The sequence below is a fragment of the Populus euphratica genome, unplaced genomic scaffold (genome assembly GCF_000495115.2).
Source record: "Populus euphratica unplaced genomic scaffold, PopEup_1.0 scaffold455.1, whole genome shotgun sequence".
NCBI lineage: Eukaryota > Viridiplantae > Streptophyta > Magnoliopsida > Malpighiales > Salicaceae > Populus > Populus euphratica.
Window position 1 is genome coordinate 128,106 of NW_011500337.1, and position 22,746 is coordinate 150,851.

General features: G+C 31.3%; 2 protein-coding genes across 6 annotated transcripts; one reads left to right on the plus strand and one right to left on the minus strand.

The window, feature by feature from the left end:
- Window positions 1-1,047: 1,047 nt before the first annotated feature.
- Window positions 1,048-18,389, plus strand: LOC105113789 (probable plastid-lipid-associated protein 14, chloroplastic). Of its 5 annotated transcripts, XM_011010110.1 has the most exons (9): window positions 1,048-1,585; window positions 1,759-1,802; window positions 1,879-1,957; window positions 2,024-2,137; window positions 2,392-2,574; window positions 3,268-3,556; window positions 3,857-3,947; window positions 4,030-4,101; window positions 4,229-4,746. In XM_011010110.1, exons 1-6 carry the CDS (start codon window positions 1,523-1,525, stop codon window positions 3,382-3,384), a joined length of 600 nt encoding a protein of 199 aa, XP_011008412.1. In that variant the 5' UTR covers window positions 1,048-1,522; the 3' UTR covers window positions 3,385-3,556; window positions 3,857-3,947; window positions 4,030-4,101; window positions 4,229-4,746. The 5 variants fall into 5 exon arrangements, with proteins under 5 accessions (XP_011008412.1, XP_011008415.1, XP_011008414.1 ...); XM_011010113.1 differs by lacking the exons at window positions 3,857-3,947; window positions 4,030-4,101; window positions 4,229-4,746 and adding an exon at window positions 3,033-3,131 and having other exon boundaries at window positions 1,049-1,585; window positions 3,268-3,354; XM_011010112.1 differs by lacking the exons at window positions 3,857-3,947; window positions 4,030-4,101; window positions 4,229-4,746 and adding an exon at window positions 2,684-2,753 and having other exon boundaries at window positions 1,050-1,585; window positions 3,268-3,346.
- A 1,919-nt stretch (window positions 18,390-20,308) lies between these two features.
- On the minus strand, window positions 20,309-20,656 carry LOC105113790 (B3 domain-containing transcription factor NGA4-like). Its single transcript, XM_011010114.1, has one exon. The coding sequence runs from the start codon at window positions 20,654-20,656 to the stop codon at window positions 20,309-20,311; it is 348 nt and encodes a 115-aa protein (XP_011008416.1).
- Between the last annotated feature and the right edge of the window lie 2,090 nt (window positions 20,657-22,746).

Genomic DNA, 22,746 nt, shown 5'->3' on the forward strand with positions numbered 1-22,746 from the left:
GATGAGTCAAAGATCTTTTTCCCAGTGATAAGTCAAAGATCTTTTTTTTTTATGAGTTAAAGATTTTTTTTCTGCTTGAATAAATAAAAGATATTTTAATACTATAAGAAAAGGAGGAATTTGGGTCCTCCCTTTGATAAAAAAGAAAAAAGAAAAAAAATCATGAACTATATAAAGACTTATTGAAATTTTAGAAAAAAAGAATCAATCTTTTCAAGTTGATAGAATTATTATTATATATATTTTTAGATTTTATATCTCTAATAGATATTAGCATTTTCTCAAAAAAACTACTTAAGCATAATAGAGTTGTTAAATTTATACAAAGAGATCTATTATAACTATCAATCACTAGTTACTTTAACTTACTAGGTACTAAGTATCGGCTATTAGTCATCTTGATTAAGAAATAATCAACACGATAAAATTAAAAGTTTATCTGATTATTCAATATATAAATTTTATTTCTAAGTTACATAAATTTTATTTTTAAGTTACTCTTTTTAAATTTTAATTGACACTGCTAATAAAAACAAATTAAAAAAACCATTGACTATTCTTCAAAAACTACTTTATTAATTCTCTAATTACCATTGAAAATAAAAACTAAAACACTCGTCTAGTAAGACATATAATGAATCTCTTTATAATTGTTTATATATCTGATATGTCAAAACTCTAATAACATTTTGAAGAGAATAACAACCATCCTTATCAAAAAATTATTTTGATTAGGGTGATTAAAACAACTCTTTTATAATTTTTGCTATAGTTTATTTAAGAGCTAAGAAAATCTAAATAACTAGCACAAAGCCTTTGGGTTGTTTGCTTCCACTTGCCCATAGAATTTTCAGTTTAGGGTTTTCTTAGGAGAAAGAAATTAAGTTTGTATATGAGGAAAGATTTATATTTTCATTTAAATTTAAAACTACGAATTACGAATTTCTCAACTGAATTCATTAGACATTCTGGGTTTAACAACCTTGAGGATAACAGTCTAATAATATAATTATCTTCTTAGCTCCAAAACAAAAACGTGGGAAACAACGAAAAGTGACGTGGCGGAGAAAGGAGCGTGCACCGTACGCAAAAGGCAAAAAAAATAACAGAAGGTGAAATGTAGGAGATATTCGGAAAACCAGAAGTTGACACGAGCCAAGCCCAGGGCTCCGGATTCCTTCACGCATCTCACTCTCTTCTCTATTTCTTCACACTTTCCTGTCCTTCCTTCTGCTAACCATCTCCTCTCTGAATCAAAAAATATTCTTAGAGCTGTAACGGATTGATCGATTGACGGCGGCGACGGCGGCAATATATGGAGTCGGATTCTGTTCTCTTTCTGATAATTTGTCGACGATGAAACTGATTGAACAACGTAGTAATGGTATTATCATCTGTACGAGAAGCAGTTGTTCTAGGAGAGAAGTGGGGACGGTGCTGGGGTGTTCGTCGCCGAGTAAGGCCGTGGCTCCGTTGGAATCGCAAGGAGACGTGTGATTGAGGAGGAGGAGGATGAGATGTTATGAGGTTCAAGATGTCTGATTTTAAGGTGCTTGATCGTGTCAGTATTGGCCTTGGTGGCCGGGTAAGCCAGAAAACTCTACATCAATTTTTTTAAAAAATCTTTATCTGTTAAATATTGTTAATTTCGTTGTGATTTTCGGTTATTAACACTAAGAATAGTGCTTAATGTCCAAAAGTGATTGTTCTTAGCACTGCTAATTCTGGCATGGATAACTGAATTGGGGTTTTTTTTAGGTGGATGAGGTGGTTTTTCAAGCAATAGTGAAGGATTCTAATAGGCTAGCTTTCTTTTCTTATTCGATTTTGTGATATTGTGTGATTATTGGAGGTGATGAGTATAATGTGGAATTGCAGCCCTTTGCATAACATTAAAGGTGTGCTTCGGAAACTTGTCAGTACTCAAGCAAAACGTAGAGGAATGCGAGCAATAGAGGTTTGGGGCTTTGTTTTGGAGTTTTCTTTATTTGGTATTTGAGGTTTTGAATATTGGAGTTTTTAGGTATTGAAGAAGCTGGTTCGCCGTAAACTTATGTACCATTCTTATTCGATGCAAGTTTATGGTTATATTTCTTCACCTTCTAGCGGCCGTGGTTCGTTTACTCTGGTACATGGGGTATGTTCTGTTTCTGTGTAAGGTTTTGATATTGCGTATGCATTAAATGTTTCGTTGTGTGAAGCCATTTAGTTATTTATGCTAGGGAGGTTAGTCTTTCTAGGAGACCCCTGTTGGAGATTTTCTGTTTTTCTTGGACAAGCCTTCATTTCTCTGCATGTTGCGTGTGGAAGCAGTTCTTCCCATATTTCAATTTTTCCGTTTGCGAGTTTAGGGATTTGAAAGTTTATCTCGTCCCTTTTATTTTATGGCAGTATCATGGTAGTTTTTCTTTGGGACATTGGCTTCAACAATCAGATTGGCTTCCTACCTTGGAAACCACTCTGGCATTGGATGAGGAATCTGTCAGGAGGGTGGGAGATGACACGGTGGGAGGACCTGCTGTCTCTCGGCAGTTGCAAAAAACACACAAATTGATGAGGGATCTCTTGATTGGAGTATGTATATCTTAATTGTATTATCTGTGCGCAAATAGTTGCCATTTGTTGTGCACAACTACAGTGTAAGGTGTTTGTTTTGTTTACTTAAGATTAACTACTTGCACAGCCGTGGACTCTCGGATACAGAGTTGAGGCTGGAGAATGTGCATATAAGCCCAGTGGATAGACATATTAAAGTAAATGCAAGCTTTCCCCCCTCTTATGCTGTTTTTTTTTTTTTAGATTCTCTGAATTTAGAATTAAATTTGATATATATAGAATAAGGAAAGAGATTCTTTAAGGAGAAGGGCGTTTGAGGAAAACTCTTGTTGATTTGTGCTTTCTGATATGACAACACTTGATGCACAACAATCTCAGTTTATCTATTGAAGTCAAATTTTATTTCTCCTATTCTGCCTCGAAAGTTTGGTACCTCTTCAACTGCATTGAATAATGGGAAATTTTGGTGGTTCTAGACTTATGGTTGAGGAAAGGTCTGTTAGCACAAATATTGAGGAACGAAACAAGACATGAATAAAGCAGCACCATTGAATGAGTGCACCTCCCACACATGGGTACAACTATCCACTGTTTTCTGCTCCATAACTTCTGCTATAAAGCACTGCTTCATTGATTACGTTGTGTAACATGTTGTTTCTTTCTTGCATTGATGTCTTACTTTGTGAAACTTCTGAAATTCCAACTTTTCAGGGGGGGATACTAGGGAATGCTGCTGACTTTTACGAGGATGGTCCAAATAGTAGCACATTGGACACCAACATGGACAGACGGCAGATGATGATTACATTTGACATGAGATATGCATAGATAGATAGACCTAAAAGTGTATCCAATTAGCGCTGCTAGCAGAGATCCTGGTGTCCTGAATTCTGTTTCATCCCTGTTGAAAAGATGTGTAGGATTTATGATGGCAAAAATGGTGCTGCGGGAACTCATGGATCCATTAATTTTCATCAAGTTCTGATCATTCCTCATGAAGGTATAACATGCTAGTCCCCCTTCTTTTTTTCCTGTAAAGCTTTTGGATTAATCAATCCAGAACCTGGTGCATTTTTTGTTGACTTGCATTTTGTCTCTTGATAAGCTCAAGTTTCTCTTCATTAATTTCTACCAGTTTCTTGAAGAGCGGACATTGGCAGTCACTTTATTTACTCATTATGAAAAAAGAAATCTTATAGTATCATCATGCACTACTCATCATGTGTTGGTACTGATCCTAATTAGGAAGTTGTGCTGGCATATTGAGTGTTAATTGTGTTACGAAATTTCTCTTTTACAGACGAGAGCAGGGAAAGGATCCTTCATGCTTGCATGAATTTTTGTTGCAAATCCTCAGTAGGAATTCTCCATCTGGAAATGTTGGACTCCAAGTAAGTAGTACGAAAGCAAATTACCATACTTTAAGCTACACCTTTCACAATATCTATAAAGATTGTTTTTTGTTTCTTCTAGATACTAACTGTGGTGCCGGTTGGGACCTTTTATCCTTGTTTGGTTGGCAACCGAACGTTCCAAAAGAATAAGGTATTCATCAGTTCATCTCTTATTAGACAATAGTAAAGATAGCACGAGGGTAACCATATTGAATGGAATCTGAATTAATTTGAGATAGATTTGGCATCTATGATGACTATTTTGATTTGCTTTGCAGTTGTTTGGATGCCCTCAGGCATCCATTTCTGTGTGGACCAAGATGGTGGGTGGCGCCATCCATGGATATCTTCAGCTGTGGCCTTGGCTCAACTGCAGTTCGAATGACGGAGGAATACATTTATAAGCAGATGGATTAATCGGTTGTGACTCTTTCAAGCCAGTGCCTTGAGTGATTAGCTGGAAATTTTGAAAGTTTCCTTTTCTGGGCAGAGTAGCACAGGTATGCATCTTGATCGTTTATCAAAGGCTTTGTGAACCTAGAAAGTACCCTGTTTTTCTAGGGAAGCACAAGTATGAGATGGAACAACTAGTGTTACTAATTAATTTCCCGTTACTTGGAAGATATCTTAGTGTGCTTCAATTTCTATTCTTGCAACTAAATCTTTGCATGTAGACTCATTATATATCTGGTGTTGGTTTATAGCTAACAATGGCATTAGGTTGACAAGGTAAACTGATATCGTAATAGGCTTTCCAATTTTATCGAGTTGATGGAGATGTTGAATGTTCATTCAAGGCCAAATGTTAGTAATTATCCGAACAACCTGCTCGTAGCTTTTGTAGATTCATTAATTCTTTTGGTCTCTCTAAAGATTTCTGAGTTAAATGCGCTATGAAAATAATTTCATTTACCGCACCCTCTGAAATATTGACAAGTATACATATTTTGCAACAAAAGAAGAATTGGGCTCATGTTAGGTTACTATGAACTTGGCTAAACCGTAATAAGAAGACAGCCAGAGGTGGTCAAGATAAAACCATCAGCAGGGGAACAGCTTCTGCTTTGGTACGTTCATGCTCAATCGATTTTGCAGCCATGAACCATCCTCTAGATTCCGACTGATCTAAAATGGTGCTATGGCTATATATTACCAGACGAGCACACACCTCTAAAATTATAACCTAAATGTCATGTAATCTTTATTTCGCTTGTGATAATGGCTTCAGTCATGAATGATTATAGCTGTTAAACTCTACCTAGCTTTGTTGATTGATTCGGAAAATTCAAGACATAGATTAGGGCTGGTTTTTTTTTTTTTATGAGTGATTGTTATGGATAAATCATTTCAATGTGGTCGGAATTTTAGCGACCTGTACAAACTAATGGGATCAGTAAAAAAGAAAAAAGAAAGCAATGTTATTTTAATAAAAAAATTAACTCCAGGAGTGACCCGGTTACCCGTATATTGGATATTCTCTGGATTTTGTTTAACAATTACGTTCATTATAATTGTCGAGATTCGCCTCCTAAAAAATGTCGTCCCTCCGATATTTAATAGAGATCCATCTTTTTATATGAAAAACTAACAATATCTCCTCAACACCCAGATATAAAGTATCAAATCATCGCAAGGAGAATCATAAAGCTTTTTTTGTTAAAACATTAATGCCATAAATATATGCATGTGGTAGGGCCCCAGGGTGGATTTGGCCTTCTTCTATGTTTTGCAGGCGCCCACCATTCTCACCATCACCTTGACCATAGCGCCACTATTATTTGCTAGCGTATTAATTAGGGAAATGGACTAGATCCGTGCGTAGCCAAATGTAGCACCAAAGATCTTGATTGCCTTTTCAGCACGAACTTTGTAAGAGGTTGTTGCAGTAGCTCGGTTCTTACGTTTAATAAACCTGACCTTGTCACCAACTTGTAGCTTCTTGCTCTTAACGAATGCAACCCAACCTCTTGTGAGGACTGGCTTCGGGTACTGTCCTCTCTTGCGGATGGAGCATTGAAAGGGCCAAGCTTTGCCTTTCTCGTCTGTAGCTTCAAACGTGATGGCATGGCTGTCTAGTTTGAAAGATGGAAGAGACCTGAGAAACCTTATAGGAACTGACAGCCTCTTCTTAGTATCAGTCTCGCTGAGGATCTTCGAGAACTCTGCCATTTTCTAGGACAAGCAAAGGCAAAAGCAAAAGAAATGACCAGGTTTCTTCTTGCCTGCGGGAGCTTTCCTTTTACTTATTTATAGGGTTCGAATACTATATCCCTAAACGGAATATTGCCTTTTCTTTCGTTGTCTTATCTTTTTGGATCTCGCTACTTCTAAAGCTAATATGATTTATCGTACGTATGAGCTAGCGAGTCGTGCGATCCCACCCACCGATGGGCCATGGAAGGTACAAAAAAACAAAGCTCATCGCGCGATCGATCTTACATCCGTGTTCCTAGAAGTCAACAATGTGACGTAATAAAGAGATGGCAAATTATGCTTATTCCGTTAACTATGATATAAAATTAATTTTCTCATTCAGACTCTAAATTGTACAAAAAAAAAAAGTTCATAAAGCTGTAAAATTACAAATAAATTATAGAAAAAATATGATGTGATCATTTCTTAATATCATTAACAGTAATCTAATCTAAAATAAAATACAAGTTTGTTTAAATATTAACTAAACTGATCTAAATTCGAAAAAAAAACCTGAAAAATAAAGAGAAAAGTCCACAAATTACATATATATATATATATATATGTGTGTGTGTGTGTGTGTGTGTAATAAAATCTTGAAGTTTAAATGGTTATTCTTTAAATTATTGAAGCAGAAAAATGCATATAATGTTATTTATTAAATATAATTCATGGTTGAGGTTGATTTAATGAAAATAAAAAAAATAAGCAACACAAAAATTATATTTATATAGAAATGCTCGTGCAAGTATGCTAGCTACAAGCAAGAGGAGAGTGAGAAACGTGCTTTTCTGATATTAAACCATGAATTATTCTTTTTAATTTATCTCAGTTTATACTTTTAATCTTTTAAAAATACTATTGAATTTTAATTAAAACATAGAATCCATGAAATATCATTATATACTCTCCAATAAATAATTAAAAAAAAAAGACATTACATTCAATTAAACAAAAAAAGCTAAGCTATCAGGTTATTCCTTATATATGTAATATGCTTTCCATTTTCATTCTTTATAAATATGAGATTTATTTCACAAACACACTCAAACTCACATATATTAACAATAAATTAAAAAAGATGGTGTTTTAATCACAAATCACAATTTATTTGAAATAAATAGTAGTTTGCTTCTTTATTTTTCCTCTTTTATTTTTTTTTATTTTTTCAATCTATTTTTTTAATATTAGATTTTTCTTCTAAAGAGTTATCACACTCTCATTATATGAATCAATCATGAGTTCATCCAATTGACTAATTTTTTTTTAATTAATTATTTTAATATTGAAATGATTGAAATTTAGATTTTGTAATTTATTTTGTTTACTTTCTATTATGTTATTTTGGTATTATAATCCGAAAAAAATATTTATCGAGTTAACTATAATTGATTTAAGTTATTTTCTATGTTATTTTAAAGTAATTTTTTTTTTAATTTCATTATTTAATATTGGATCGTTGGGTTTTGACATTTTAATCGTTATTAAATTGAGTTTTTTTTTTGTTTTTTTCTATGGCTTATCTTAATTTTATAATTTAGGTCACTTGTTCTTCAACAATGAATTTGTTTTTGTTTGAGTTATTACCATCTCACCATCTCATGACCCAGGTTGTGGTTCTAACAGGTTAACTCAATTAATTTATTTTTTTATTTGATTTTTTCCTAAATTTGTCATTTAATATTATATTTAATTAAAAATTAGGTTTTTGTAATTTGTCTTGATTTATTTTTTATTAGGTTACCCTATCTCATGACCGGAAGTCTAGAGATAGTGCTTAATGGATTAATCTGGGTTGACTTGACTTATTTTTTATTAATATTTTAATAATTATTTTACAAATTTTATCATTTAATACTAGATCTAACATGGATGATTGTTAATAAAGCTTCATAATTAATTTTAATTTACTTTCTACTAGGTTATTTTAGTTTTATGATCAAAGTTATAAATTTGAAAGGTTAATCATGTTTAAATCAGGTTATGTTTAAAAATTTTCATTCTATGAGGTTATCTTAGTTTGATAACTCGATCAAGGGTTTAATTAATTAACTTGATTTTTTTATGTTTTTTTAAAATTATTGTTTTAATTTTATCCTTTAATAATAGGCTGATTGAAAATTAAAATTTATAATTTATTTTTATTTATTTTCTTTGGAGTTATCTCAATCTTATGATCCGCATTATGAGTTTGACAAGTTAATAAGGTTGTTTTTTAAGCCCTTTTTAAATTGATTTTTTTAAAATTATTTTATCTTTTAGCATTGAGTTAATTAAAAATTAAATTTTATAATTTATTTTGATTTATTTTTTATAAAATTATCATAGCTTCATAACTTAGGTTATTGATTTGAGATGTTAATTTAGATTGATCTAAATCAATCTAATAAATTATTATTTTAATATTAAAAAAGTATTATGTTGAAGAAAATTTAATCAAACTATATTTTTAAGAGTTACATAAATTGTTTTTGAATATACATAAAGTCAATCAAGTTATATTAGATTAATCCTTACACTATTTAAATTATTTTTTCTATTAAAAAACATTGTTAATATTTAAATATTTTTTACATTTAAAAAAATTAATTTAATACGCAACACAACATGACACGGGTTAATGACTAGTTCGTCGTATCTCAACATGTTGACCTCTAATTTTCCTTTGACACTTCTAAAGGCTTTGGTTTTCTATTGAATATTCAAACCTGGAATATCTCTTGGGAAAATATCGCACGATACAGCTGAAAAATAAAAACCACATCGCGCGATCTCCGAGTCACATCGTTCGATTCCCACATCGCGCGATCTCCGACATGCTAAGGCGACGGCTTGGACTCTGAACTCATGTCTCACCATTGTATTAAAAAAAAATACTAATAAAAGATAGAATTTTAACCAAAATTCAATTACTCAGTTTATTGTAATTAATTTTTCCCGGTAGTGTCTTTAAGCAATTAAGTTTGTATCTGGTTTTACTGTAGTTTTTGTTTTTAATTTTTTTCAATGTTAATTGTATTTTCTTAAAAAATATATTTTTAATTAAAATTATTGTTAAGTAAATTTGTGCCTATAAAATAAATAAAAACCATATTATTTTAATTTATATAAAATTAAAATTTAACTAACTAAATAATTTTTTTATCTATAAAAGAGGAAAAACATAATTATCATATTACTTTTTCTGAATTTTGGTCTCCTTGACACCCTTCATATTTTATCTCCAATTTCGGAGACAAGAAAAGAATGCCCTTGGATTCTTTGCACCGTCCAGCTGTCATTGTTATCAAGCATATTTGGAGGATTAAAGACGAATTATAAATAATTAGTGACTAAATACAATCATTTAGATTTCAAACGCATATTATCTATGACTATTACATAGTTTAATGACAAAAACTTAGATTAATTGGCATATCTCATACTAATAGATGCTGTCCAGGTGAAGCCTTTTTTTCTCACTCTCTTTTTATAGAAAAGCAAGTGATGTGATGTTGTTTTTGTAATCAGTGTTTATATATATACATACTTGACATGAAGATGGGTAAGTGATGATATACACACACACACTTGAATGTGAGTGAGTGATGATATATATGTATATGTATATATATATCATCACTCACCCACATTCATGTCTTGACATGTTGAACGCTAACTCTCCTTTGACAGTTCTAGAAGCTTTGATTTGATTTTCTTCTGTCAACAAACATGGAATATATCTTGGAAAAACATCGCGCGACCCAGCTGAAAAAGAACCCCACATCGCGCGATTCCCATGTATCTTAGTGAAGAAGCTGCATCCGAGTCAACTCAAACTTGAGGCCACCAAGTCCCTCACTCTAGTTACATACTCCATGTATCTTAAATTTAAAAAAATATATATTATCAAAAAATACAATGAGAAGAGAGGCCTGGAGTCACATCAGAACCACTATTATACAAAATCGATTGATTTTACGAAGTTACATGACGGAATGTATAGAGAAAAATATACGAGATAAGGGTTTCTTAAGTTCTAAATTATATCCCTAAACTCTCTTTATGTATAAACTTTGATTGTATAAATTTTGAATGTCTATAATATGAAATCCCTAAACCCTAATAATTTATTCTGAAAAAATAAAGAAAACCGGCCAAGTTAATAAAACATAAACTTTGATTGTATAAATTTTGAATAAATTTAGATATAAAAATGAACCCATTTGACTATAGTAAATTGTTTCATTGTAGAATTGGACATGTAGAATTTATGGACAAAGTTATAGTTTGATGGGTGTATTTGAAACTATTATAGATGTTGCGTGTGTGTGTTTTTTTATTTTAAATATTAATATATCCCATGACATCATGCATGACATCTAGTAAAAGCATATCTTGGAGGTGTCATGCATGACATCTAGTAAAAGTATATCTTGGAGGTGTCATGTAGATCATACCTTAAAAATCACTGTAGAAATATTAACATGATGTTTTTTTAGGGACAATATGGTAAAACTGTGATTTTCGTACACCCTGAAGTCTTTGACCCCTTCTCTCCTGGGCATATTTATTTTCTTTGTTTTCGCCCGATAGATGAAAAAAACAACACGAAAGACAATGCACATCGTGCGAAATCGCACGACAAGGTTCTGTACGAGACTGGCCGCATATCTTTGCTTTCGGTGTTTTATCTCTGTGTTCATAACTGTGTTAAGATATGTTTTAAAAGGGGTGTCGTCGGCACAACAGGCAGCAGTTTCTTCGGACATCTATCATGTGATTTATTCTAGTAATTCATGACAATTCACTTACATAAATTATTGAACACTTCCCTTAACTGCTTTCGTCAACTCAAATTCTTAAAAAATAGATACTTGACGGCAATTATAATTTTAGTTCATAATCCTGCAATGCAAGATTATCATGACCAAGCTTATCTTGATGAAAATTATAGGCTACACATGCAAACTAAAAAGAAAATATTTTATTTTTATTTTTTAAGTTTTCTTTGATAAAAACTTATTTTTTCTATGTAATAAAACTATTAAAAATTAAATTAAATGATATTTTTTAAATATACCTTAAACTCAAAAACCCTTAAAAAAAAGAGGATAAATCAAATAGAGTACCAAATCATTTGACCCCATTTTGTTTTGACCTAACTCGATCAAAGATTTTTTTTTTTGTTGTTGGTTTATGTGGCATCCTTAAAATAGGTAACAACAAGATATGTTTTAAAATTATTTTTGATAAAAAAATTAAATTAATGTTTTCTAATAGTTTTTATAAGTTAATGTTGAATAAATTAAAAAAAATATTGATATATTTTCAAATAAAAAATATATTATACTAAATATTAAATACATAATTAGTAAAAAAATTAAAAATTAAAAAATTAAAAAATAATTCAGATTAAATTATGTGATTGAGAAATTCAATTGAATAAAAGTAGTGGATTTGTTTTTACCAAAAATGATAATAAAGTAGTCAAATTGCTAATTAATGAGATTAATCTTAACGTCTTAATTATTTTTGTGTTCACATTGATTAACACGCTCCATGTTCACGTTGTACTAAATACTAATTATTCTAGAATTAAAAACTATTAAAATCATATTATTAATTCAAATAAATACTAAATTATTGATTAAGGTTAATGCAATGTTCTTTAATCATGTTTTGGATCTCCAAAATGCAATTTCTGGGCACATGGTAGTGGAGAAAGGAGGGGGCACTTGTGATTCCTAGAAGTAGCAGCCATCTTGATGACGAGAAGTCAAAGCACGTGAGAATCTTTGTTGGGTGGGACCCTCTAGTGACGGATTGGTAGCTTAAGTTGCTTAATACGCAAGGGTCGTGAGGCATAGTTTTCAAGGAATTTTACGGTTTTATATATTATTCTGGGATTGTAAATACAGATTACCATTTCAATAATTAGATATTAAATTTTATATATTAAATACTGAAAATGTATTTTTTTTTCATAATTGAAAATAAACATACTCATAATCATAAAACAATTATATACACATGTTTATCAAGTTTCACGAGATATTTAAAAATATGATAATATTTTTTTATTTATAAAATTAGTATATTAAAACAATTTAAACATACATCATTTTTTTTCAGAAAATCATAAAACACAAGTACTACGGCAACCCTAAATAGCAACTTAACGGATCACCTTAATTTGTTTTGCGAGAGGATTACATGAGCAAAGCTTATTACTGACCTGCTCATGTAAACTCCATGGAATCCATTATAAAATGATTATGGGATTTATGATATTTCATAATAAATTTTACGGGCAGTGGTAAAGTGATAATAACTTAAAATTTTTTTTTTTTTATAATTTTAGGTTTGATTTCTTAATTGCTTATATGATAACCACCGAAAACTTATATAATTATTAATTTTAGAATCTATAAGATTAATAATAATACATATAAATTGACTAAATATCTATATTAATAAAAAAAACCCAATAAATCTCACTCGTACTTGTGATAAATACCCTTTCTTATGGATAGGATTCATTGTTTAGTGAAGTAAATTGACTTGTCGCCTGGGGTAATTAATAAACGAAAATTGTAAGCATGTCGGCTATGTAGACCTTTGTAATAGAATAGCTTCAAATGAATGTAGGAAGCAATTAATGTTTCAGTTGGTAAGAAAAGAAAGAAGAAGATGAATTCCTAAAAAGAATAAGATCTTCATTATCCAATTATTTCAAATATAACTTGCAATTTAGGATTCAATGGTGCCACCTCTCACAAGGACCTAATTACAGCCACAAGAAGAGAAGAGTTTAGGAGCCATGGTGCCACCTCTCGCTCTCACACGCATTTATGGTGCTAGACAGCTCATCCTTCCGTGTGGAAAATATGGATCAACCCGCAAGGGCCCCAACGTCTTCCACTAAGCAACTGACCACGTGCCACTCCAAAACAACCCGGTGGTTAGTTAAAGGTCACTTCGACTTCCCAGGCAAGTTATTAGATTCATCATTCCCACATTTATTATAGATATCAAATCCGACGTGGTTAAGTACAGTCTGAGTTTATTTAAAATTGCGGTAGTGTTAATAATTTAAAGTATTTTTTATGTAGAAATATTTTAAAATAATTTTTTTATTTAAAAAAAATATTTTTTGATATAAATACATTAAAATAGTATATAAAAAATTTAAATATATATATATATATATTATTTTAAATAAAAATAAAATTATTTAAAAAAAAATTATTTATACTGCATTTTCGAGTGCATTCTTATTTGGTGCATCTAGCTGTTTGTAAAATTTATTAAATGATTTTTTTTTATCTAAAATGATATTATGTAAAAAACTTTATTTAAAATAATAATGTTTTATAAAATAAACTCAATAAACCTGAATTAAGATGGCATTCAACCACGATAACATATAAATTTAAAATGCAAATAAACAAAAATTAATGGCATTCAACTCCATAACCTGAATTAAGATGGCATTCAACCACGATAACATATAAATTTAAAATGCAAATAAACAAAAATTAATGGCATTCAACTCCATAACCTGAATTAAGATGGCATTCAACCACGATAACATATAAATTTAAAATGCAAATAAACAAAAATTAATGGCATTCAACTCCATAACCTGAATTAAGATGGCATTCAACCACGATAACATATAAATTTAAAATGCAAACAAACAAAAATTAATGGGTACGAGGATGCTTGAGAAATTGAGATGCATTCAAACAATATCTCATTTAGCCAAAGAGAACAAAATTTGAAGCAACGTGCAAATCACATGATAATTTCTTCAAACCAAAATAAGTTTAATAACGAATGTTGTCCAAACAAAGACTTGTCTTTTCTATCATCGATTCTTTGTTATACATACATACATACATACATACATATATATATATATATATATATATGTATGTATATATAACAAAGAATCGATGATGATAGATATATATATATGTATACTAACAACATGTCATGACATTCGTTTACAATATTTTATGATCGTAAAAGGCAATTTTAATGGTTTTAAAAAATCAATATCCATGTTTTTATTCTTTTAAACCTAAATTTCAAACTTTTTTTTTACTAAAAATAATCAAAAACATATTTTAACTAGACAAAAAAATCTCAAAATTAAACCAAATCAAGAATGATTTTGGCACCTTGGTGTACAATATTACCTGGTATTATTAACGATATAAACCACTTCCATTGAATTCTTCTTTTAAAGAGAAATTCAAAGACACAAGATTCACAGTTCTATGTGGCTGATATTTCTTAATTACTTTCTCTCTTCTCTTCATATATTTAGAGACTAAAATGTAAAAAATACTTGAGGATCAAAACATAAAAATTCCAAATAAGTTGAACCAAATATGAAAAAGTGAAACTTATGGGATCGAACTAAATATTTCCATGCCTATTGAATAGTAAACATGTGGGAAGGTTTTTTCAAATGTCAATCAATTTTGACCCTTGATATTTCAATTTTAGTTTTAAGAATATAAGGTTTTTATTATTATTTTTTATTTTGTAAAATTGGTATCTAATTCAATGTCAGAATACTTATCGATGTATTGGAAACATTGGGCATGCGAGAATATGCAAATCAAAGCAGATAACAATAAACAAAATCATGTCAATATAACTTGCAAGAAGTGTTTGAAAATAAATAAAGTTCAGTGATCAAAATGCAAGAAGGCCAAAGTTATAGGGACTAAGAAAGGAAATCTATGAAATATAACGTGTATAGTGAAATGTGAAACGATGAGTAGTATATTAACAGTGAAAAAAAAAACCCTCCTCTGAAATATTATTACAATACTCTGACTATAGTTTCAGTCAGTGGGAAGGTCTCGTGGCTTTTAACTTGGGGTCTGACATTAACTTTTGGGCATAGTCTGATATGAGCTTATTTTATTTGGATTAAGATCCAGGCCTTTTTCTGTCTTTAATCATTGGGCTTACGCTCCACACACACACATAATCACAAGCTAATCTCAAGGAATTTGTTAAGAAGTTAAATCACAGAAATTATTATCACAAGCCATTCTTTTGCATTCCTTTGGGATGAGCCAGCCAACCTCATCGTCTACCTTACCTTCAGCCTGCGCTTGGATCTCTCGTCTGAGATCCCCTGCTCAAGTGCTGTTCCAAGTATTCCTGTGTTTTCTCTTTATTTAATTATCTTGTTTTTCCAAAAGCAAATGAAACCCGTCTCCTCCACCTTTCAAAGCACTTAATATTCTTGATTCCAACTAATGGGGAAATTTAGCAAGTGCTTAGAAAAGAACTTCCATAATTAGCATTATAAGTACGTTATTGGTATATTTAATTGGATGGATATGAGCCCTAACTCTAGTTATATGCGCAGCTCTAGTTCATTAAATTTAGTTTTCTCGATTCAAATTTCTGTTTCAATTAATGTTGTACTACCCGGGAGGCACCTAGGCTTCAACATCACCCCATAAATGGCCGCCCCCGAAAGCCTCATGACATGTTTGATGATTAGAATTTGTCTGTTTTTATGTTTAAAAATTGTTTTTTTTAAAAAAAAATTGCTTTAAATTAATTGATAATTAATGATTTTAAATTATTATTTTAATGTGCCAAAATAAAAAATAAAAATTATTATTTAAATATATTTTTATAAAAATTATTTTAAAAAATAACTATCATCTCAATTTCAAACTCTATATTGCAGCTATAAAGGATAAAAAACAGAGTCTTGTTAAATAGAAAATCAATCATTTTAATTATAGAGGGCGCCGCGCTTGCTTTCGCTTGCTATCACTGTAGTTTCAATAAAGTTGAAAGCATTACAATTTACCATGTGAAAATTACTAATTGACTAGTTTATTTTAATACATTAAAGTTTCTTGATTGACTATTTTATTTTAATACAATATTATCACTATAGCATAACTCCATACGAAATTACTAATTTGTAAATATCAACAAACCTTGGTAAAGAAAAGAAAGCTTATCCTCCCTTTTTTCACTATTTTTTATTTTCAAAACATTAAAGAATAATGTAAACTTCGTAAATCACTCATAATCTATACACCTTAATATCTTATGCCACTTTATTTTGATCATAGAAACTCTAAACACTTGAAATGCTAATAATATATTTCCTTAATAGTATATCAATTTCTAACTACATGACTATAAGTAAATCAAAGCTGATTTTTTAATGATTGTTATTTCTTAATACATAACTATAAGTTAATAAATAAACATTAACTGACATCCAATGGCAGCTTAGACATTTTCATTTTCTAACAAAATTTAAATTGCTTATCTACTTTAATTTAAATTGCTTATCTACTTTATAAAGAGACAAAAATAAAGCTTAAAAGAATGATTAAAAGTTCAACTCTAGTTATATACCTAGCTCTAGTTTGTTAAATTCAAGTTTCTTGTTTGAAATGTCTTGGTGATAGAGTGGTGCTCACGACAAACTGACAACGAGAAGCGCAACCATGCATCTTGATCATCTTGAAATGTCTTCGAATTACAGAAGGAATACATTTATAAGCAGCCCCAGGTGTGTCTACAATTAGCATTTCTAAGTTCTCTACTGTCATTCAGATGGATTCATCGGTTATGACTCTTTGAAGCCAGTGCCTTGAGTTATTAGCTGGAATTTTTGAAAGTTTCATATTCTGAGCATAGAGAAGCGCAACCATGCATCTTGATCATTTATCAGAGGCTTTGTGAACCTATAAAGTACCCTGTTTTTCTAGGGAAGCACAAGAATGAGATGGAACAACTAGCGTTACTAATTAATTTCCTGTTACTTGAAAGATATCTTAGCGTGCTTCTATTTCTATTTGAACTACTAAATGTTTGCATGTAAACTCAATATATATCTGGTGTTGGTTTACAGCTCGCAATGCCATTACATTGACAATGTAAACTGACTGGTGAATTTTGATGTGATAGCGTAATAGGCTTTCCTATTTTATCGAATTGATGGAGATGCTGAATGCTCATTCAAGGCCAAAGGTTAGCAATTATCTGCTTTGTTCGTAGCTTTTGTAGATTCACTAATTCTCTTGCTCTCTCCAAAGAGTCGTATGGGTCTATGTCTAGTTGCCTTAAAGATATTATAACTTGTATCATCCATCCCCTTTTCTTTCAAAGGCTTCTTCTAATTTATGATCACTTGTTCTTTGCCATTTACTCTTTCGTTTTGTTAAGTGAACACTTTATGTGAAATGGTCTAACTGCTAAATGCATTGATACAATAGAAAGAAAAGGAAGCTAGAAACTTATTTGGTTCTTTAGCTGTTGTTTGTACTTCTTCAGCAGCCAATATTCTTTGGATTCTTCCTTCTGGTAGAACATGAAACATTTTATTGATTGATTATGCTTTTACCATCTATCTCCAATGAGCTCGGGATCGAGGCCTTGTTATTCTCAAAGGTTACTTAATATTGAAATTTCTGCTCTATTTCAATGTGCAGAACTGGTTGGAGTTGCTTCCAGGAAAATGTCATCTATTATACTGTACTGGGAGACAAATAGGATTGACCCTTCGTCAGCCTTCTGCTCGTGTCCTGATTGGTGATGTTTATCTAACTATAAATAGAGCATCAAAATTAAATACTAGTATTTCCTTCACATCGGACATTGGCTTCACAGTGATGAATGGTCGAGACTGGCCTCATGACAAAAGTGGTATAACTGGGAAATTGGAAGTAAACTCTGTATTCCGGTTGACATCCGGGAGACGGTTGTATCTTAAGGAGGAAAAGACATCAGAGAAGTTATCCTTTGGGCAACCAAACAATCAAGATTCTTTAGCCCAGAAATTGTCAGCTAAAAAATGGAGGAAACTTGTCCCGTATAAGGAGTTTCCATCGAGCCTTCCTGTGGCCAAACTTGTTTCAGCTGACATTGAGGTGACAATGAGTCTCGGGGACAACCTTAATCAAAATGATGTTACACCAAGCAGTATAGTTCAAGAAATTCGTGTGCAAGTTCCGCCTGAGATGTTTGATTTGTCTAGGGTCGTCTGTGGAACATATGTGGACTCCAGACTGCTAGTCCTGCGCGGGGTCAATGGATCAGCTCTCTTATTTACAAGATCTATGTGTTGATGAAACCTGTAGATAGCCATTGCGCGCAAGTACTGTAGATAGAAATTGATGTTGGGAGTGTAATTAGCTGTTGTGTTCTTGCTCGTGTAATTTTGTACAGTCGATTAATCGAAGAAGATCAACCTTTTCCAAATTTATAGATTTGTGACGGGATTCCCTGATCGAACCAACAAGCCTCCTCATCACCAATTAATGCTCTATGATTATATCAATATTCTACGTCAATAGGAAGTCGAGGAGGATTCAGGTAATTTATAAACCCTAGCTATATATTATCTCTCTATTCCAAGAGGTGTAATTTCAAGATGATCAAACCCCCACTTTGATATCATCATTTTAAACATGAAATAATACCTCTTATGGAGGCAATAAGGCAACGGATTTAAGCCAACATCGTTACTTTCTTTCGTCAAGATGCCGAATATGCAAAATAATTCACATTTCATATCCAAGAGCGCAATCACACAGGGGCGGAGGAGCATAGAAGACTAAGGTGGGCTATAGCCCAGGTAAAAAAAATAGATTTAAAAAAAAATATAATATTTCATTTTATAATTATAAATATAGCTTTTTTATTTATCTTTTTTTTAAATTTGGATATGTAAATATTCTCTCTGCATTGTTTCTTATTAGTCTCATATCTTTTCATTGGACTTCTTAGTCTTTAGCATCCCATTAATTTTTCTTTTTTCTCATTGAATAAATTTCTAGGATTTTCTATGGCTTTGTTGATTGATTCGGAAAATTCAAGGCATAGATTAGGGGTGGGTTTTTTTTTTAATTGAATATTATTACGGACAAATCATTTCAATGTGACCGGAATTTTAGTGACCTGTCGGAACTAATCGGATCAATAATAAATAAAAAAAGCAACATTATTTTAATGAAAAAATTGACAATTTTGGATGAAAAACTAACAGCATCTCATCACCTAGATGTGAAGTATCAGATTATCGCAACGAGAATCATAAGACTATTTTTGTAAGAACTTGAATGTCATAAAAATATGCATGTGGTAGGGCCCGAGGGTGTATTGGTCTTCTTCTTTGTTTTGTAGGCGCCCACCATTTCTCACCATCACCTAGACCATAGCGCCATTATAAGCCAATAAAGAAATGAACCGCACGAGTGCCGTTTTTATAGATTTGTGACGGGATTCCCTGATCGAATATAAAATTAGTCAAGATATATATAAGCTAATCCAGATATCTACATTAATAAAAATAAATAAATAAATATTTAAGTGAACTTCATGATATTTTACATATTTACTATATTTTTTATAATTCGCTTAACTCTCATCAATATAGAGTATAGTTTCTTAGCTTATCTTTTAATTTATAATATCCAAGAGGTGTAATTTCAAGATGATCAAACCCCCACTTTGATATCATAATTTTAAACATGAAATTAAAACTTTCCATGCATTATTAATAAAGTGATGGAAACAACCAAAATATCTATTCAATAATATTTGTTCGTAGCCCAGGATAAAAAAGATTCCTGGCTCCGCCATTGCAATCACATATACCACATTACTACTAATACGTACCCTTGCATGAGAAGTGGATAGCCCAGGTAAAAAAAATAGATTTAAAAAAAAATATAATATTTCATTTTATAATTATAAATATAGCTTTTTTATTTATCTTTTTTTTAAATTTGGATATGTAAATATTCTCTCTGCATTGTTTCTTATTAGTCTCATATCTTTTCATTGGACTTCTTAGTCTTTAGCATCCCATTAATTTCTCGCCCAGCTTAGAAATCTAACATATCCCCTAAGCGGGAAACATGGCTGCATTTCATTCACTACTGGATATAGTTAACAAGCCAACCATTAATAACAAGTGTTTCCTGTCTGGTGCATGAGAATATTGAAGTCACCGAGGTAACTTAGTAGACTAGAATTACGACTGAGGAGAAGTAAAATGCAAAAGTACAGAAAGAGACTCGATTAAGAACCATGCAAGCCAGTGCATGAAACCGGCACTATTATTTCATAGCTTGACTTACAAAGCTATTAATTAGGGAAATGGACTAGATCTGTGCTTAGCCAAATGTAGCACCAAAGATCTTGATTGCCTTTTCAGCACGAACCTTGTAAGAGATTGCTGCAGTTGCTCGGTTCATATGTTTAATAAACCTGACCTTGTCACCAACTTGTAGCTTCTTGCTCTTAACGAATGCAACCCAGCCTCTTTGGAGGACTGGCTTCGGGTGTCCTCTGTTGCGTATGGAGCATTGAAAGGTCCAAGCTTCGCCTTTCTCGTCTGTAGCTTCAAAGGTGACGGCATGGCTGCCTAGTTTGAAAGGTGGAAGAGACCTGAGAAACCTGATAGGAACTGACAGCCTCTTCTCAGTATCAATCTTTCTGAGGATCTTGGAGAACTCTGTCATTTTCTAGGACAAGCAAAAGCAGAGCAAATGAAATGGGTTTCTTCTTGCTTGTGGGAGCTTTGCTTTTTACTTATTTATAGGGTTCGAATAATATATCCCTAAAAGGAATATTGGCTTTTCGTTCATTGTCTTATCTTTTTGTCACCTGGCTACTTATAAAGCTAACATGATTTATCGTATGAGCTAGCGAGTCGTGCGGACCCCCACCCACCCGCCCCCCCGGCCGATGGGCGAAAGTAGGTGCAGAAAAAACAAAGCTCATCGCGCGATCTTGCACCCGCCCCCCGGCCGATGGGCGAAAGTAGGTGCAGAAAAAACAAAGCTCATCGCGCGATCTTGCACCCGCCCCCCCGGCCGATGGGCGAAAGAAGGCGTTCTTTCACTGTTACAGGTTTGAGTTGTGATATGTATGTTTATTATATTTTTAGTGTTTTGCTTATTTAATGAATTGTAAGGATTAGCTGTGGTACGTCCAAACTGGTCTGAACACTCAATGTAAATAAAAAAAAATAACATGACAAAGTATATTTATTTTATTAATTATGATATAAAATTAATTTTCTCATTCAGACTCTAAATTATAATATATATAGTTTCTAAAGCTGTAAAATTACAAATAAATTATAGAAAAACTATGTTGTGATCATTTCTTAATATCATTTCTTAATATCATTAACAGTAATCTAATCTAAAAACAAACTACAACATTGTCTAAATATTAACTAAACTGATCTAAGTTCAGAAAACAAAACAAAAAATCTAAAATAACCTGGAAAATAAAGAGAAAAGTCCACAAATTATATGTGTATGTGTGAGAAATAAAATCTTGAAGTTTAAATGGTTATCCTTAAAATTTAAGCAGAAAAGTGCATATAATGCTATTTATTAAATAAATTCATGGTTGAAGTTAATTTAATGAAAATATGTGCACACCTTGACCCTTTTGTAAAAAAAAAATGAGCAACACAAATTATATTTATATAAAGAATGCTCGTACACCTATGCTAGCTACAAGCAAGAGAAGAGTGAGAAATGTGCTTTTCTCATATTAAACCACGAATTATTCTTCTTAATTTATTTCAGTTTATACTTTTAATCTTTAAAAAATAATATTGAATTTTGATTAAAACATAAAATCCATGAAATATCATTATATACTCTCCAATAATTAATTAAAAAAAATATTACATTCAATTAAACATAAATTATCATAATACTTTTTCTAAATTTTGGTCTCCTTAACATGCTTCATATTTTATCTCCATTTTCGGAGACAAAAAAACATTACATTCATATTTTATCTCCATTTTCGGAGACATGAAAAGAATGACCTTGGATTCTTCGCGCCGTCCAACTATCATTGTTATCAAGCATATTTAGAGGATTAAAGAAGAATTATAAATAATTAGTGACTAAATACAACCATTTAGCTTTCAAACTCATATTATCTATAACTAGTACATAGTTTAATGACAAAAACTTAGATTAATTGGCATTTCTCATACTAATTAATTAGATGCTGACCAGGTCAAGTCAATTTTTTTCTTTTTATAGAAAAGCAAGTGACGGGTTATTGTTTATGTAACGTGTGTGTCTATATATATATATAATATTTTAAAATATAATATTTATCTTATCACTCAGGCACATTTCTTGACATGTCGAATTTTATGTTTGTTTTTGTATTTTAAAAATATTTTTTAAAAAATTTTATTTTATTTTATTTTATTTTAATTTTAAATTAATATATTTTTAGTGTTTTAAATTATTTTGATGTATTAATATAAAAAAAATTTAAAAAATTTAAAAAATATTATTAATATATATTTTAATACAAAAATTATTTAAAAAATAACTATTACTACCCTACGAAACAAGCTAGAGGAAGCTTTGATTTAATTTTCTTTTGTCAACAAGCATGGAATATCTCATGGAAAGACATCGCACGACACAGCTGAAAAGGACAACCACATCGCGCGATTCCATGTATCTTAGACTCTAAGTGAAGCCGCTGCATCCGAGACAAGTCACACTTGTTGCCCAACAAGTCCCACTCACTCTAGTTACATATCCCATGAATCTTAAATTAA